Source organism: Marmota flaviventris, chromosome 9 (assembly GCF_047511675.1).
Source record: "Marmota flaviventris isolate mMarFla1 chromosome 9, mMarFla1.hap1, whole genome shotgun sequence".
NCBI classification, from domain to species: Eukaryota; Metazoa; Chordata; class Mammalia; order Rodentia; family Sciuridae; genus Marmota; species Marmota flaviventris.
The window spans coordinates 452,611-468,852 of record NC_092506.1 but is presented as its reverse complement, the minus strand read 5'-3'; the positions used below and the strand labels follow the sequence as shown (position 1 = coordinate 468,852).

Here is a 16,242-nt window from a genome sequence, read left to right as displayed (position 1 = left end):
GACTGATGCTGTTCCACCTTGGCCAGGAGAACTGGAGTCGTCTTTACCAAGCAGATGCTTATCTGCTCCTTCAGGTGGGGAGTTTCTGACCTTATTTTGTCTGGAACTGTCATGGCAGCCATTCTATTCAGGGGGTTTCATCTACAAGTCAATCTTGTGTTAATCTGGGCTCTGGGGTCAATGTCTGGGCACACTTCATGCACCTGCACTACAAAAGAAATTTCTATAGCTGCTGGTTGTGGTGGCATACACCTGTAATACCAGAGACTCGGAAGACTGAGGCAGAAGGATCACAAGTTGAGGCCAGCCTCAGCAATTTAGTGACGTCCCAAGGAACTTAGTGAGACACTATCTCAAAAAATAAAAAGGGCTGGAAGTGGCTCAGTGGTAAACGCCCCTTGGTTCAATCCCTGGTACCAAACCCAACCAACCAACCAACCAACCTGAGGCCATAAGTCCTAACTGTACAATGACCTCGGTAGACCCTGCCAGGAATTAGCTTTACTTATCTTTTTTCCATGGCATATTTCTTAATTGACTCCCTTTATTTCCACTTGCTTATTCTCAGGGTTAGTACATGTGTTATTTTTCTACAAGTTATTTGATCTCTCATTTGCCTTAAAACTAATTTAAAGAATCCTGTGACTCTGCCACGTTACTGGCTTGCATTCCACTGCTCATTACTAGACCTCACAACAGAACCTCTCCTCACTTTCCTCTGGCTTAGTTGATGCCATAGATTAAAAAGCAAACAAAACCTTGACAGCACAGTTTTTCCAGCTCCACAAGCTGTTGCAATGTCAGTGGAGATTTTCAGTCTGTCAAAATTCCTTTTTCCCTGGGGCATTCCCTGTCTCCTAGCCCAGCCCAGCAGGCCACTGGGAACTGTAGCTCCACTCCCACCTGCAAAATCCCCAGCTTTGTGCACCCTGCTGTATGCACCTTCCCTTCGACTCACAGGTATTTTAAAAGAAGCAATGACAAAAGTAGGACAGGAAAAGGACCCCCACACTCAGCAGCCTCTGGCCCACTCTGCCTGGAGCCTCACCTCCTTCGGTGTCTCATGAACACTTATGGGGGTTTCTGCCCTTAGCCCTAACTCTATTCCCTGTTACCAAGAGCTCCCCTAGGCAGACACTGTATAATACTGGTCCTGGAGCTAAGGAACAGGTCCTTGTTCTTGGTGTTGAAGATAAACACCTGAGGAACACAAGGCAAGCTAGCAAGTATGGTTTATTTAAGAAAGTGATGGAGACAGACTTCTGTGAAAAGAAGGGCCCCAGAGCTGGGAGTCCACAGGAGGGGGTGGGTCTTGCTTTTTTATAGACCCCAGAACCCCTTTTAGTCATTGCCTTCTCTTTCTTCTCTGACTCTGTGCCTGGGAACTGGGAGGATGGAGTTAATAGCCAGGAGCAATTGAGAGGTTAGCAGTGTGATAACCAGTCTCATCCTCTCTGTCCCCCCTCATTCATCATCTACGTAGACTGCCCGACCTTTGTCCCTGCCTTAGCTTGCTAAGGAATGTGACATATCCTGTCTACTCAGGACAGGCTGGCTGCAGGACATTGCTTTTTGGCAAAGAAAGCACGTGGGGTTCAGTATATGGACTAATTTTATAGAATTATTCTCTTAACTTTGTGTGTCCACCGTCCTCATCTATTTGTCCCCTTCCAATAACACGAAGGGATGCCATAGCAAAACCATCCCAAAGCTCTCTATTTCAAGAAACATGTATCTTGAGGGGCTGGGGGTACGCGGGAGACCAGCAGCCTGTCATCTCCGAGGCACCAGCTGTCGGAACCGCCCTCGGACAGAGGTAGTGAAGCGCATTAGACCAGCTAGTGTCTCCTGGGCTGAGCGAGAGGGTAAGTATTGCGACGCGGCCTGCCACCCAACCTGGCCCACAATCACACTGAGTCGGGAGATGAGTCAACCATGAAGGTGCAACAATCTCAACTTTATTGTGTCAGGGACAAGGTTATATAGTGATAGAAGGAGTAAGAAGAGACAGTAGCGAAAACCGATAAGGAGCAGTTACGGTCACTGTCACTAAGGGGCCTAGGCAGATTTCAGATTAAACCATTAGGTGGGACTAAGGTCAAAAGCCCGAGTGCGCCAATCCAGCCAGGTCACGTAGACAGAAATGCTAACCCATGAGGCTGCCTCAGCCAACACCCAATAATGGCCGCGGTTCCAAGGGAGGTAAAAGGTCCCAACAGCGGGCATGAGAGAGGGGCTAGATGGGAAGAGGAAGGGATGAGGACTTAAAACTGCTCCGCTGTCTAAGGCTGGATCAGGAAGACTAAGTATGCTTGGCTCAGCCAGGACCCACCAGAAGGGGCAAGAGTGGTTCCCTCTGGGGGATGAAGAAGGGGAGGTGGGACTGCTTCTGTCTTCCAAACTCCACATGGATGAATGGGTCAGCTAAGATTGAAGAACAAACTTGTGTGAGGAACCCAAGTGGCCCCGACTCTCCCCACTGCTGGACTTCTCAGCAGGTCCTTCCTGTCCCCATGGGTGTCACCAAAAGAAGCTAGACAGCTTCTGGGCGATATTTGAAATGGCTTCTTCACATTATGAGAATTCCAACAAACCCGAGACTCTGACATAACCTAGGGCTGTATTCACTAACTTTAGGGACTGAGGATTGAATCCCGGGGTGCTCTACCGCAGAGCTTCATCCCAAGTCCTAACTTTTTTTTTTTTTTTGGTACCAGGGATTGAACTCAGGAGCACTGGACCACTGAGCCACAACCCCAGCCCTATTTTTGCATTTTATTTAGAAACAGGGCCTCACTCAGTCGCTTAGTGCCCACCATTGCTGAGGCTGGCTTGGAACGTGCGATCCTCCGGTCTCAGCCTCCCAAGCTGCTGGGATTCCAGGCGTGGCCACCGCGCCCGGCCCCAGCCCTGACTTTTTTCTGGGACGGGCGGGATCTCGCTGCGTGGCGGAGGTGGCCCTCCCCCAGCCGACGTGACTACAGGCAGCGCCACCACGCCACCGAGCCGGGGAACCAGGACCTTCGGGCAGTTTTCCGGAAACTAATTCCGGTGGAGGCGGGCCCAGCCGTCGCGCCTGCGGCGTCCGTCCGGGGTCCACGGTGAATGCGGAAATCCCCAACACGACACAGCCAAACAGCGCCGGCCACCTCTCCCTCGGCTCCACTCCCCCCGGGCCTCCTCAGCACTTCCTTCGGTGCCGCGCCCGGCAGCTACGCGGAACGCGAGCCGCCGGCCGCCGGGAGCCGGGCGGGGCGCCGAGGCCCCGCCTCCCCAGCCGTGGCCCCGCCCCCAGCCGTGGCCCCGCCCCCTAGGCTTGGCCCCCTTCTACCGCGAGGCCGGCCGCCGCCCTGAGCGGCTCGGCCCTGCCCCCGAGGCTCGGCTCCGCCCCGCCAGCCGGCTGCGCGGTCCTCGGGAGACCTCGCCCCAGTCGGCCGTTCCGCCTGCTCCAGTCAAAGTGGGCACTGTCGCTCTCAGCCCCGGCAGCCCGCGGTCGTCTCCAGGTCAGTCCCCACGCGCTGCGTCACCCCGTGGCCAGTGTGACGCCCGGCTAGCTCAGGCGGCCCTTCCCCGCGCCGGCCTCAGCCGGGCGTCCTGTGGATGCGCGCCGGGCGCCCCTGCGGTCCTAGCGACCCGGCGCGACTCGCACTCCCCGGGCGGAGCGGCGGGGAGGAGGGGCCGGGCGAGGCGGTTTCCGGCGATTTCCGGCGGTTTCCGGCGCGCCCCAGGACCTCGTCGCGCCGGTGCGTACCGCGGGGCACGCTGGGAGCCCGGGGGGGCTGGCGGGCGCGCCTGCGTGGTCCGCCTCTTCGCGGGTGGGGACCTCGTGACGGTTGGTGTCTGCCAGCTACGCCCGCAGGCCTGGCGCAGCCTGTCTGTGTCCCTCAGTTAAGCGACCCCTGATCTTATTCTCTCGAAAGAAGCGGCATTTCTGGTTTCTCGGCTCTCCGAGAACTGCAGGGTCGTGACGGGGCTCGGGTGGCGCCGCCTCGCACGGTGGGGACTCGGGGGGCCGCTCCGGTGCGGAGCAGAGGCAGGTAACCGAGAGCGCCCTCTGGGGGCCGCGGGGAGGGCTGTTGCCTGAAAGAAGCCGAGGCTCCGGGCACTTCGTACCAGCCAGGTGTCCGCGCCTGGGCCGCGACAGCTGTGGGGTTTGGCAGCATTTCAGGAGGCCCCTTGCTAGGGTAGAAGAGAGCCTGGGAATCTCAAGACAGCTTGACCACCTGTACGGTTCGGTTGAATCAGTTGAATACAGACTAATTGCACGTAATGCGGCCATTGGAAGTAACATCGCATACGTACTTTTTATTTTTTGGTGCTGTAAATTTAACCCAGGAGCGCTTACATCTGAGCTACATCCCCAACCCTTTTTATTTTTTATTTTGAGACAGTTGCTGAGGCTGGCCTCGAACTTGTGATCCTCCTACCTCAGCCTCCCAAGTCGCTGGGATTATAGGCATACATCACGATGCTGGGCAGTATACACGTTTTTCACTTTTTTTTTTTTTTTTGTACCCAGGATGGAGCCCAGGGGTGCTTACCACTGAGCCACAACCCCCAGCCCGTTTTTGTATTTTATTTAGAGACAGGATATCCTTGAGTTGCTGAGGCTGGCTTTGAATTAACTGTCCTCCTGCCTCAGCCTCCCGAGCCCCTGGGATTACAGGTGTGTGGCCACCACTTCTGAGTAGTTCAAAATGTACTAGGGGCTTAAAATCTAGGTGTGTGTGTATGCGGGGGGAGATGTTCTGATTCCTTGTGTAAGCTTCAAAGGAGAATCAGTTTGTTGGCCTTAATCAGTGTCTTAAGAATCTGCCTCCCTCCAGTTTGTGTGCCCTTGTGATCACTCTGGGCCCTCTCAGATAAATTAGGGCAATATCCCCCTCTCAACATCAGCCTTAAAATTGCTGCACCTCTTTAACCCCAGCATCTCTGGATACTGAGGCAGGAGGATCACAAATTCAAGGCCAGCCTGGACAGTTTAGCAAGAGCCTCTCTCAAAATAAAAAGGGCTTCATGTGGCTAGTGGTTCAGTCCCCAGTCCTGTCCCCCACACACAAAAAAAACGGAAGTTGGTTGGACACAGTACGCCCAGAGGCTCACTGAGCCCTTCACTCTCAGGCTACAGAAGCCTCTGCTAGAAGCCAGCAGTACCTTGTTTTCCTGCATCGAGGGGGAGAGGTGCTCCCTGTCTTCACTGATGGCCCTGAGCACCTGGCAGGTGCTGGACACACCGCGGGCCTGCTCTCTGAGGGGATCCTGGAAGGGTGTGTGTGCTCTCTGCCCAGCCTCCTGCTTTGCGGGAACCCAGTTGGTGGGCCTTGTCTGTGGACACCCAGAGAACTATAGCAACACGTGTTGGCTGGCCTGGCCAAAAAATTTCCCCCAGTTGTAGCTTTTCACCTTATAACCCCAAAAGAACTGGCCCTCTCAGTCCTCTGGTTAGTTCCTGGCTCCTGATTCCTGGGACTCTGAGCTACCCTGGAACATGACGTTAGTTGAGATCCGCAGTGAGCATGGAGCCTAATGACTGAGACAGAACTCCAGTCCACCGCTTCTCCATCAGCTCCCTTGTCAGCTCGCTCCTTCTTTCAGACTGCCTGGGCTGGCCTGGAAGCCTTCCCTGGCCTTTTCGTGGTACCAGATTGCCTTATTGAACTCCTTGAGGACAACGAGACCTGGAACAGTGCCCTCCACACTGCCGGTACTCAGGGAAGAGTTGGGTGGATGAATGCCTGTGCCTTCTAACAAGTGTGCAGCCGTCTCTGCAGGAGAGCAGGCATCTGAGGAGATGGCCTGCTTCCCTAGCAGTTCACTTCCCTAAGCTGTTCATGCCCACATGAGTGTTTTCAAACATCACCAGTGTTTTGCATGTTTAAAAACCTGTACCTCGCTGGGCACTGTGGTACATGCCTGTAATCCCAGCAACTCAGGAGGCTGAGATCCTCAGCAATTTAGCAAGATGCTCTCTTAAAATAAAAAGAACTGGGAATGTACGTGAGTGGTAAAGGGCCCCTGGGTTCAAGATCCAGTACCCCCCAAAAAGTAAAAGCCAAGCCAGTGTACCCTTGTGGCTCTCCCCAGGCCAGTCAGAATTGTTGTAACTGGCAAGAGTTTGGGAGTATGTTACAAAATTATTAAGCTGTTTTCCTCCAAGAGACTTAGATTGGGTCTGTGTTTGCATCCCAGGCCTTTCCCATGCTGAGGATGGAACCCAGGACCTTTGAATGGTAGTACTCTACCAGGAGGTTTGGTGACATACCCTGGGCTTCCTAGGGGACCCAGGCGGGACCGGTTTTGCTGACGTGCTCTGAGCAGCAAACGGGGTTCAGTCAGGGCTCCTCATTGAGATGCTGTGTGACCAAGGTGTCCCCTGCCCTTGCTTCAGTTTCCCCTGTTGCAGGCCTGTGTGCCACGACCCATAAGGGCCACCCCCCAAGTTGGCTCCAAGGTGCTCCTCCCTGCTCCCGCCTGATCCAGCCCCAGGGAAGGGGCAGGACAAGGCCAGTTGTGCCAGACACTGGCGGCAGAGGGGAAGACACTCAGGAACCTCTACAGACCACGTCATCCTCCTCAAGAGAAGCCCTTGCCCCACCCTTCCCTGCACTGGAAGCCCGGCATGAGTCGCTTCTTCCAGGAACCCTCTGCTGTCCCTGCTGCTCCAGCTGGCCTGCTTGGCAGAGCTCAGGGAATGTGTGCTCCACAGGGTGACTTCCTCTTCCCCTTCTTCCCCAGACGTATGGGTGCTGTAGGTGCCATGTCCTCTCGGCTTCAGGAACCCCCTTCAGTCAGTGATACCTTGTTTTTTCAGGCTGTGACCTGCCTCTGTTCCAGCCTGGGCAGGGCCTGGGAGGGGCAGAGGAGGTGCCCTGGCCTGTCCTGGAGTCATGGAAGCTGTTGTCCTAGGGCTGCTGGGGGAGGCTTCACCCACTGCTGTGTTTGGGCAGCTTCCATCCTGGACCCTGCATCTTGGAGGGCTCTGGCTTTGTGGACAGCTTGGCAGTGCACTGTGGCACTGCCAACCCTGCCTGTTCTGAGAGGACAGGAAGCCAGCTGAGCCCCCTTCTGGGGTTTCCACCCCCCCCCCACCATCCTTGCTCAGGTGAATAAGAGGCAGGGGCTTCCCAGCCCACACTTGCTGTGGCTGTAGGCTGAGAGGTGAAACTGACATCTGGGTCCCACAGCCGCGTCCCCAAGCTCTGCTGCTTGGGGTGACCTTTGCCAATAGATACACATCTGCTCCTGGAGAATGAGCAGGTGGGAATTTTGAGGGAAGAAGGCAGAGAAAGCACCTGCCGGAGAGGCTGGAGCCCTTCTGGAAATGTCCGTCTTCAGGGTTCTGGGTGGACTCTTCCTGCTCACAGGATCTCTGGTCTGCCGGGCCTGGGGAATCTGCGAGGGGTTCTCTTTCTTCTTTCTTTTGCCCAGACGACACTGCAGCCCACCATGAGTCTTGACATCCACTGTGAGCAGCTGAGTGATGCCAGGTGGACAGAGCTCCTCCCCCTGATCCAGCAGTACCAAGTGGTCAGGTATGGGCAGCTGCGGTGGGGTGGCGATGCACTTGGGCACGCTGTGCTTGGGAGGCTGCTATTCATGGAGGCGAAGGTGCTTGATAGTTCTGGGAGGTATGAGATGCTGTCCTGTGGTTTCCCAGCCTGGGCATCAGCTCCGTGGTACAGCACTGGCCTAGCACGTGGGTTCTGTCCCAGCGCCACAAAGAAAGAAAAAGAAGAAAAAGTTTTTCTACACGAACCCTCACAGGCTCTAGTGGATGGCAGGTGTGGTGTGCGTTGGGGGCAGTGGCTGATGCACTAGGCGGCCCGGAACCTGGGCTCTAAGCCCCTCTCCATCCTCAGGCGAGGCGCAGTGAGGCTTGGTGGCTGTGCTGCCCCTGCCACGCTCTGTCCTCAGCTTCGCTCTCCCAGGTGCCTCAGGCTCACAGTTGAGACAGCACCCGCTTGGTCCGTTTGTAGCCGCTATCAGAGATGGTTAAGCCTTCTTCCTGCTTCCCCTGATGACCTCATCTCATGGAGACTGTCACACTGCCCAGCATGTCCCACCAAGGACAAGCCCAGGCACCAGCTTTGTACCCGCGTCCTTTTCCCTCTGGGTTGCCCAGGATCCCACACGCCTTTGTCTCCTGAGCCCCCCCCCCCGGCCCCCCCAGGCCCTACCCTCCCTCTGTGCTGCTGACTTGCCTTGTGAGCCCCAGAGTCATGCAGGCACCCTCTGGCTTGTCTGTGGGCTTCTCGTGGTGGACCAGCTTCTCATGGTGGTCACACATTGGCAAGACCTAGGAAAGCTGTGGGCCTGCTGCTTATTGTGCCACCTTTGGTTGCGCAGAGCAGAGTTCTGCCCAGACCCACTTCTCTCGGGTCCACAGGTGGCCCTCTTGCCTTGCTGCAGCCCTTACATCTGCCAGCTGTTATTTTGGGGAAGAAATTGGGGTGGTCTTGGCATCGTGCCCATGCCATGGGCTTTGCTCAGCCCCTCAGTTGGCCTTGCTGTCCCTCTGGCCTCCCGTGCCAGCTCTGCGTGGGGGATTCCAGGGTTGGTCCCTGCAGAAGGTGTGGGGGGCACAGCATGCCCAGTATCTATGATCATTCCTATTTTTATTTCCTTTTCATACTGGGGAGTGGGCCCAGTGGTACTCCATCATTGATCTGCACCCCTAGCCCTTTTTATTTTTATTGTATTTTTTTGGTTCAGGGGATTGAACTCGGGCACTCGACCACTGAGCCACATCCCCAGCCTATGTTGTAGTTTATTTAGAGACAGAGTCTCACTGAGTTGCTTAGGGCCTTGCTTTTGCTGGGGCTGCTTTGAACTAGAGATCCTCCTGCCTCCTGAGCGGCTGGGATACAGGCATGTGCAACTGTGTTGGGCCCTTCTTTACTTGTTACTGAAGACAGTATCTCACTCAGCTGCCTGGTTGCTGTCTGCCTCAGCCTCCGAGTTGTTGGGGTCCCGGCATGTGCAGCCATACCTGCCCACTCCTAGTTTGGGTTCCCTTTTTTAATTTCCTTCCTTCCATCGAACCCAGAGGTGTTCTGGCATTAAGTGAACATTCTTACCTGCCCCTTTACATTTTATCTTCAGAAGGTCTTGCTAAGTTGCTGAGGTTAGTCTCCAACTTGCTTCTGCCCACCTAGCCTTCTGAGTGGCTCTGGTGACGAGTGTGTGCCACCATGCCTGACTGTTTCATGTTTAAACATCCTGGCCGTGACTTTTTTTTTTGTGTGCTGGGGATTGAACTCGGGAGCACTCGACCTGAGCCACATCCCCAGCCCTATTTTGTATTTATTTGGAGACAGGGTCTCACTGAGTTGCCTAGTGCCTTTGCTGTTGCTGAGGCTGGCTTCAACTTGACTACCTTTCGACTTCTTGGCCACTGATGGCTCTCAGCCTGTGGCATGAGAGGGTCTTTGGGCCTGAGGCTGGCTCCACCCCATGTGACCCAGGGATCCCGTTCACAGGCTGGATGACTGTGGCCTCACTGAGGTGCGGTGCCAGGACATTAGCTCTGCACTTCGGGTCAACCCTTCCCTGACAGAGCTCAGCCTGCGCACCAATGAGTTGGGTGACGCCGGGGTGCATCTGGTTCTCCAGGGCCTGCAGAGCCCCATCTGCAAGATCCAGAAGCTGAGGTGAGGCCAGGGCACAGCCCAGCTCACGTAGGGTGGGGCCTGGGCTGGGCATCCAGGTGGTGGGGTATGCAGAGCCACCAGAGGCCCCAGCAAGCACTCCCAGCTCTAGCCAGAGGCACACAAGAGAGATGGCTGCCTGGTGCTGGGACAGGTTGCCCTGGGCTCATGCCAGGCCCAGGTCCTGCGTGAGGCTCTGGCACACCTGTATTGGGCCCCTGCAGCGCTTCTGTGCCCTGCCTTCCTCAAGGTGCTGCTGGGACTTGGCAGGCAGGGGCTGCGGGCTCACGGGGGCCGCTGACAGTGGTGCGTTCCAGCCTCCAGAACTGCTGCCTGACGGAGGCTGGCTGTGGGGTCCTGCCTGGCGTGCTGCGCTCCCTGTCCACCCTGCGAGAACTGCATCTCAACGACAACCCTCTGGGGGACGCAGGCCTGCGGCTGCTCTGTGAAGGGCTCCTGGACCCCCAGTGCCATCTTGAGAAGCTGCAGTGAGTGTGTGCCCTGGCAGCCTGTCCTTGCTGAGCCCCGCCTGTGTGGTGTCCTCAGGAGGCTTCAGGGCAGGACTTGAGCTCCAGGGGCTGGCGGTGCCCCTCTTCTCGGATGTCGGCTCTTCTTTGAAAGGGGCTGGCAGATTCCTGCCAAGTCTGGGGATGAGGTACTCTTAAGTGTGACCGTGGCCAAGCGGGTAGCCCTGCCTATTAGGGATGGTTCTTCCTGGAGCCTGGGAGATCCCTGAGTTTGAAGTGGGGCTCTTGGTCATGAGGATTTTCCCCAAAGGAGTGTGGTATGCACACAGGCTAGAGGCAGTGGGCACCCACTGTTCCCGAACAGCAGCTAGAGACAAGTCCTCAGCACCCCAGCCCGATGCCAAGGGGGAAGGCTGGGGGGGGATGGGGGGACAAGACACCAGCACCCTTGTGCCTCGCTAACACACTGCCCCTGGGCCGCCCGTGGCTCTGTGGAGGGTGGACTGAGACCCTGCGTGTGTACAGGCTGGAGTACTGCAACCTCACGGCCGCCAGCTGTGAACCTCTGGCCACGGTGCTCAGGGCCAAGCCCGACTTCAAGGAGCTCACAGTGAGCAACAATGACCTGCAGGAGGCTGGCATCCAGACGCTCTGCCAAGGCCTGAAGGATTCTGCCTGCCAGCTGGAGATGCTCAAGTATGCAAGGCGCTGAGCTCAGCCTGGTTGGGCTGGGTAGGGCCGGACTCCAGGGCTCCCCTCAGGCATGTACCCTGTCCCCAGGTTGGAGAACTGCGGTGTCACAGCGGCCAACTGCAAGGCTCTGAGTGCTGTTGTGGCTTCCAAGGCTTCGCTGCAGGAGCTGGACCTGGGCTGCAACAAGCTGGGTGACGAGGGCATCGCAGAACTGTGCCCAGCGCTGCTGCGTGCCAGCAGCAGGCTTAGGACCCTCTGGTGAGCAGGCTGCCCGTCTCCCTCTGAGGGGCGGTTGGGGCGCTCACTGGGGCCATAAGCTATGTGGTGAGTGAGATCCGTCCTTCACGGCATGGATGCCCCTATAGGCTCTGGGAGTGTGACATCACCGGCGAGGGCTGCAAGGACCTCTGCCGTGTGCTCAAGGCCAAGCAGAGCCTCAAGGAGCTCAGCCTGGCTGAAAACCAGCTGGGGGATGAGGGCGCCCGGCTGCTGTGCGAGAGCCTGCTGGAGCCTGGCTGCCAACTGGAGTCGCTGTGGTGAGCACGAACGCGCCCTGGGCCGGGACAGCAGGGGCCTGAGCTGAGCAAGGCGTGGGGAGAGGCCTGTGGCTCCAGGGAGTGGGGTGACATGAATGGGACAGTGCTGGGACCGAGGTGTGGATACACATCTGGGAGGACCAGGCAGGAGAGTGGGGGTGAGCCGCCCAGAAAATGGGTGGTGTTTGGGGGGACATCTCTGATGGAGTGCACTTGGGAGGGATTCCAGGGGCAGGGGCTCTGGAGAGTGGCCTTGGGCCAGCCCCAGCCAGCCAGGCCTTGTCCCTTCCGTTTCCACAGGGTCAAGACCTGCGGCCTCACAGCTGCCTGCTGCCCCTACTTCCGCTCGGTGCTGGCCCAGAACAAGTTCCTCCTGGAGCTGCAGATCAGCAGCAACCAGCTGGGCGATGCAGGTGTGCAGGAGCTCTGCCAGGGCCTGAGCCAGCCGGGTGCCGTGCTGCGGGTACTCTGGTGAGTGCCAGTGCGTGTACCGGGCTGTGGGTGCAGCTCTGGCTGGCTTGGTTCCCCCCTAATCCTGACCCTCAGAGGGCCTGCTCATGGAGTCCCATGGCTGCCTAGGCTCCAGCCCAGCCATCTCGTAATGCTGGAAGCATTGTCCACCCTCTGCAGGGCCCCCTGGCTCCCTCCATTTGGTTGGGCACATTTCAGCAGCTCCCCAAGAAAGGGTCCTGTGGAAGCAGCCTGAGGAGCCCATGTGCCCTGCTCTGGTCACTCTGGCTTTCAGGCAGGCACCTGTCCTACTTTCCCTGCAGATCTGCCTTTTCTTCACGGCAAGCTTTGAGAGATCAGTGTCTGTTCTGGAGTTGGATGTCCTTGGTCCTGGAGGGGTGCTGTATGTTGGTGATCTCTCTCCTCTAGTTCCTTCTCTTTGGAGTGCCTGGCAGTCATCCCTTAGGTCTCTCGGGCTGATGTTCCCATTCCCTGTAATATTTTCTTTCTAGTTTTCTTATTTTGGGAGTTTTCTCTTTTTCTAGCTGAGGGATCGGACCTGGTGCTCTACAAACTAAGCTACACCCCAGCCCTCTGTATTACTTGCTAAGTTGTGGAGTCTGGCCTCGGACATGCCATCGTCCTGCCTCAGCCTCCAGAGTGGCTGGGATTGTGGGCATGTGCCACTGCATGTGGCTCTACAAAGACTTGGGTTTCTGCTTTTAGGTTTCTGTTTGTTGCTGATTTTCTGTTTGTGCTTCCTGTGGGCAGCTCTCCTTGGGTGCTGGTCATCCTGGACGAGGCACTGGATGGAGGGTGGGATGGGCAGCCTGAACAGCAGTCCTTCAGTCTCCTGCCCAGGGGATGCCATCCTGGAGCCAGGTGGAGAGGAGCTTGGTCTTGTGCTGGGAGACATGGGCCTGCCTTGGCTATTGGCAAGTGGGGTCCCATCTGCTGCCTGGGGAGGCGAGCCTGGCTGGTTCCTTGATTTGATTAGGTTTGTCAGGGCTGTGCCTTCACCACCCTCCCTTGGGGCATCCGTGTTTCTGGGGTGGGTGCTAGGTCTGTCCCACTGCATCCCATTTCTTTGAACCTACAAGCCTCTGTCCACCCATCGCCTTGTCCCAGTTCTCCTGTGCAGCCCCCTGGCCTTGGTACTGACTCCTCTGACCCAGTGGGCTCTGGTGGTGCTCTGGTGCCAAGGTGCATCTCTCCATCCGTGATTGGGGCATCTGCCCAGGATCTGCTCAAGGCTGGCACTTGGGAACAGCTCCACCCAGAGTCCTGGTCTGTGGGCCGTGGCACACTGGACATGCCTGTCCTGAACGCTGCCTGTGCCCCTGCTCAGGCTGGGCGAGTGCAACGTGACCGACAGTGGCTGTGACACCCTTGCCACGGCTCTGCTGGTCAACCGCAGCCTGCGGGAGCTGGACCTGAGCAACAACTGCGTGGGGGACCCCGGCATACAGCGGCTGGTGGAGAGTCTCCGGCAGCCTGGCTGTGTCTTGGAACAGCTGGTGTAAGTGGCCAAGTGCTGGGGGACCGGGGCTCAGGAGCAGCGGGGAAGGCCGGGCGGTGGGTGCTCTGGTTCACTCCCTCCTTTCTGCCACGTGCAGCCTGTATGACATCTACTGGACTGAGGCGATGGAAGAGCAGCTGCGGACCCTGGAGGAACTCAAGCCGTCCCTGAGGGTCATCTCCTGAGTTCCTGCTTGCGGTTTCTGAAATCTACCTGGACACCGCATCCTCAGTCCCTCCTGGGGCTCTTACTCCTGGTGTCCTGGCTTTGACTGGGAAGAAATGCCCTAACCCAGTACTTCAGCAAGAGAGCTTGAGACCCTGCATAGTTATTAAAGCACTTGTTGGCAGGAGGATCCTTGTCCTTCCTTGTGGGTCCTGTGTGGCTCGCAGCTGCGGAGAATGCCCTGTTCACACACAGTGCCCTGAGCAGGGCACAGGCTGCCAAAGGACCCCGCAGGCTAGGTAGCCAGGCCAGGCCCAGGAACCTCACCCTTGAGTCCTGCCCATATTGAGGGGATCTGGCATGGGCACTGTTGAGATCCCAGGGGGCTAGGTGTGCTCAGTGGAAGAGCACAGCCCTGGCAGGGGTCAGACCTTGGGTTCGATCTCTAGTGTTACAGAAAGAAGTCCCTCAAGATGCCAAGCACGGTGGTACAGGCCTTGAGGCCAGCCTAGGCAACTTACCAAGACCTTCTTCCCAAAAAGGCCTGGGGATGCAGCTCAGTGGTAGCACACTCCTGGTACCAAAAGAAATCCACCCTCCCAGCTGAAGAAATCCTAGGAGCTTTCTCGGTGAATTAAAGTCGCGTTACCTGGGGAAGCCGAGAAATGGCCGCTGGCTGGAAACAGGCGTGTGCAGGGCCAGAGGTGGCAGAGCAGAGCAGCTCTGCCTCCAGCGTCACTTTTGCCTGGTCTGTGGCCGTGTGAGTGTGGGGGGACTCTCCAGCTTGGGCAGCTTGAGGCAGCGCCCATGCTGGTGTCCATCAGAATGTGCAACTCACAAGAGCAGCACCATACAAAAAATAGGAGTGGATGTGTCTCCAAGAGGCCAAACAGGACAACGCCTCACACAAGGCTTCAAGTGTGGCTGCTAGCTGCACAGACCAGCTCCTGGCACCCACAGCCATTCCTGCAATGCACCTTTTCGTGTGCTCCATTTTTAGTTTTCAAAGGTCAGCATTGTCCACAACTTGGTGTGGTGGTTTGTGTTCACATCACTTCAATATGTAGGTACAGACTGTATTTCCCTAATTTTGACTCCATGCAGACACACTTCCACAATATTGACTGTGTAAGCATTGTGTGTTGCCAAAATAAAAGCAAAGAGTTCTTTCTGAACATCTGCATTTCTGGAAGATAAACTTCTAGGCTCTTTGGGCAACTGCATGTACAGCGGATTTCCACTATGGTTTGTGAATGATTTGGTTAACAGGAGGCTGAGGCAGGAGGATGGCAAATTTGAGGCCAGCCTCAGCAACTTACCAAGAACCTGCCTCTTTGATAATTTTAAAAAGGGCTGCAACATACTTCAGTGGTAGGAGCATCCACCTCATAATGTGCAAGACGCTAGGTACAAGCTCCAGTACCAAAAAAAAAAAAAAAAAAAAATCCCCTTTAAAGTGTGAACAAAGGCCAGGTGCAGTGATGCCTGCCTGTAATCCCAGCGACTTGGGAGACAGGAACCTAGTACTGAAGAAGGGAAAGGAAGAAAAAGGCTCGGGATTTTTTCTTGGGGGGTGGGGGGGGGGGCGGGTGGTGCACAGTTGTGCCCTTGAGGGCACTCTCACCAAACCACATCCCCTATTTTGTATTTTCTTTAGAAACAGGGCTTCATTGAGTTGCTTAGCACCTCGCTTTTACTGAGGCTGGCTCTGAACTCGTGATCTTCCCGCCCCAGGCTTCTGGGATTCCAGTGTGTGCCACTGCACTTGGTTTATTTTCAGTATTTTGCTCTCTTGGGATCTCATACCTCAGGAGCCTGCTCTCAGATGCTGGTGGTCTGCTTGGCTCTGCTGTCTGACACGCCATGTGTGGGCTGGGAACCCTTGCAGGGTTTCTGAAAGGGAGCTGCCGCCGGGCTAGGCCACTCCTGCAGCTTTAGGCCTTGGAACTGCTGGCCCTGATGTTCCCACTGAGCCTGACCCCACCTGACCCGGTGCCCAGACTGTCAGCTCTCACTGCTGCCTCCTGGGTAGGACAGTGGGGGCCACCCCTCAATTCCAGCTGGCCAGAGGTGACCCACCCTGACCATGTTGAGACAGGGAGACTGCCCATGTGGTCTGTGGGACACTTGACTGGGAAGCAATTTGGGATTGCTACTATAAAACCCTTTAAGGTGCCCGGGATCTGTGACTCCCCTAGACACCAGGGCTCCTGGAGAGAGGTGGCCGGGGCCTCCTGCAGCCCTGACAGTGAAGAGGTGCAGAGCTGGGGGGGCTGTCCAGGGCAGCGGTCAACACTGGTGCAGGGAGCATCGGGGGACGGAGGTTTATCACAGGTCCCGGTGGGAAGGAGCATCAGTGCACAGGGATCCCCAGGGACCCAGTGGGGGGGTCCTTGCAGTGGAAACACAGCTGTCAGGAACCTCAAGCGACATGCTTGAGCAGAAGGTGGCAGTGGCAGTGTCCCTGGGAGGTCGCTGTGCAGGCCTGAGACAACATGAGGTCCAGTGGCACCCGCTGGGCCACTCTAGAAGGCCTGTCCTCTAGCGTCTAGGGTGAGGCCTGTGTGCATGCTATTCTGCCTGCACAGCTTCTGGAGGGCTGAAATTTTCCCAAAAATGGTGAGCAAAGAGACTCAAAAGGCCTCGGAAGCCAGGGCACTGGATGGTGCACACTTAGCTGATGTTTGACGACAGTCCCTGCCTCCTGGAGGCAGGTCCTGCTGTGCAGCCTGCCAGGCACCTCCCAGTGCCCACTACAGAAGAGG

General features: G+C 56.8%; 1 protein-coding gene and 1 long non-coding RNA gene across 8 annotated transcripts; one reads left to right on the top strand and one right to left on the bottom strand.

The window, feature by feature from the left end:
• Nucleotides 1-1,936: 1,936 nt before the first annotated feature.
• LOC139706837 (uncharacterized) lies at nucleotides 1,937-3,264 on the bottom strand. Its single transcript, XR_011708447.1, has 2 exons — nucleotides 2,817-3,264; nucleotides 1,937-2,424 (listed from the first exon to the last, which is right to left on the bottom strand). It is a non-coding gene; the product is annotated as an uncharacterized lncRNA (long non-coding RNA).
• A 79-nt stretch (nucleotides 3,265-3,343) lies between these two features.
• Nucleotides 3,344-13,664, top strand: Rnh1 (ribonuclease/angiogenin inhibitor 1). Of its 7 annotated transcripts, none has more exons than XM_027953478.3 (11): nucleotides 3,362-3,503; nucleotides 5,596-5,704; nucleotides 7,429-7,532; nucleotides 9,480-9,650; nucleotides 9,965-10,135; nucleotides 10,640-10,810; nucleotides 10,895-11,065; nucleotides 11,173-11,343; nucleotides 11,644-11,814; nucleotides 13,142-13,312; nucleotides 13,410-13,664. In XM_027953478.3, the coding sequence occupies exons 3-11, from the start codon at nucleotides 7,447-7,449 to the stop codon at nucleotides 13,495-13,497; spliced, it is 1,371 nt and encodes a 456-aa protein (XP_027809279.3). In that variant the 5' UTR covers nucleotides 3,362-3,503; nucleotides 5,596-5,704; nucleotides 7,429-7,446; the 3' UTR covers nucleotides 13,498-13,664. The 7 variants fall into 7 exon arrangements, with proteins under 7 accessions (XP_027809281.3, XP_027809279.3, XP_071471979.1 ...); XM_071615878.1 differs by lacking the exon at nucleotides 3,362-3,503 and adding an exon at nucleotides 3,556-3,743; XM_034635267.2 differs by lacking the exon at nucleotides 3,362-3,503 and adding an exon at nucleotides 3,924-4,037.
• The last annotated feature ends 2,578 nt before the right edge of the window (nucleotides 13,665-16,242 follow it).

Coding starts and splice junctions, on each gene's coding strand:
- Rnh1 (XM_071615878.1), top strand. CDS start 3,601: ATGCGCGCCGGGCGCCCCTGCGGTCCTAGCGACCCGGCGCGACTCGCA. Junction 9,651..9,964: donor TGCAAGATCCAGAAGCTGAG/GTGAGGCCAGGG, acceptor GGTGCGTTCCAG/CCTCCAGAACTGCTGCCTGA. Junction 10,136..10,639: donor TGCCATCTTGAGAAGCTGCA/GTGAGTGTGTGC, acceptor GCGTGTGTACAG/GCTGGAGTACTGCAACCTCA.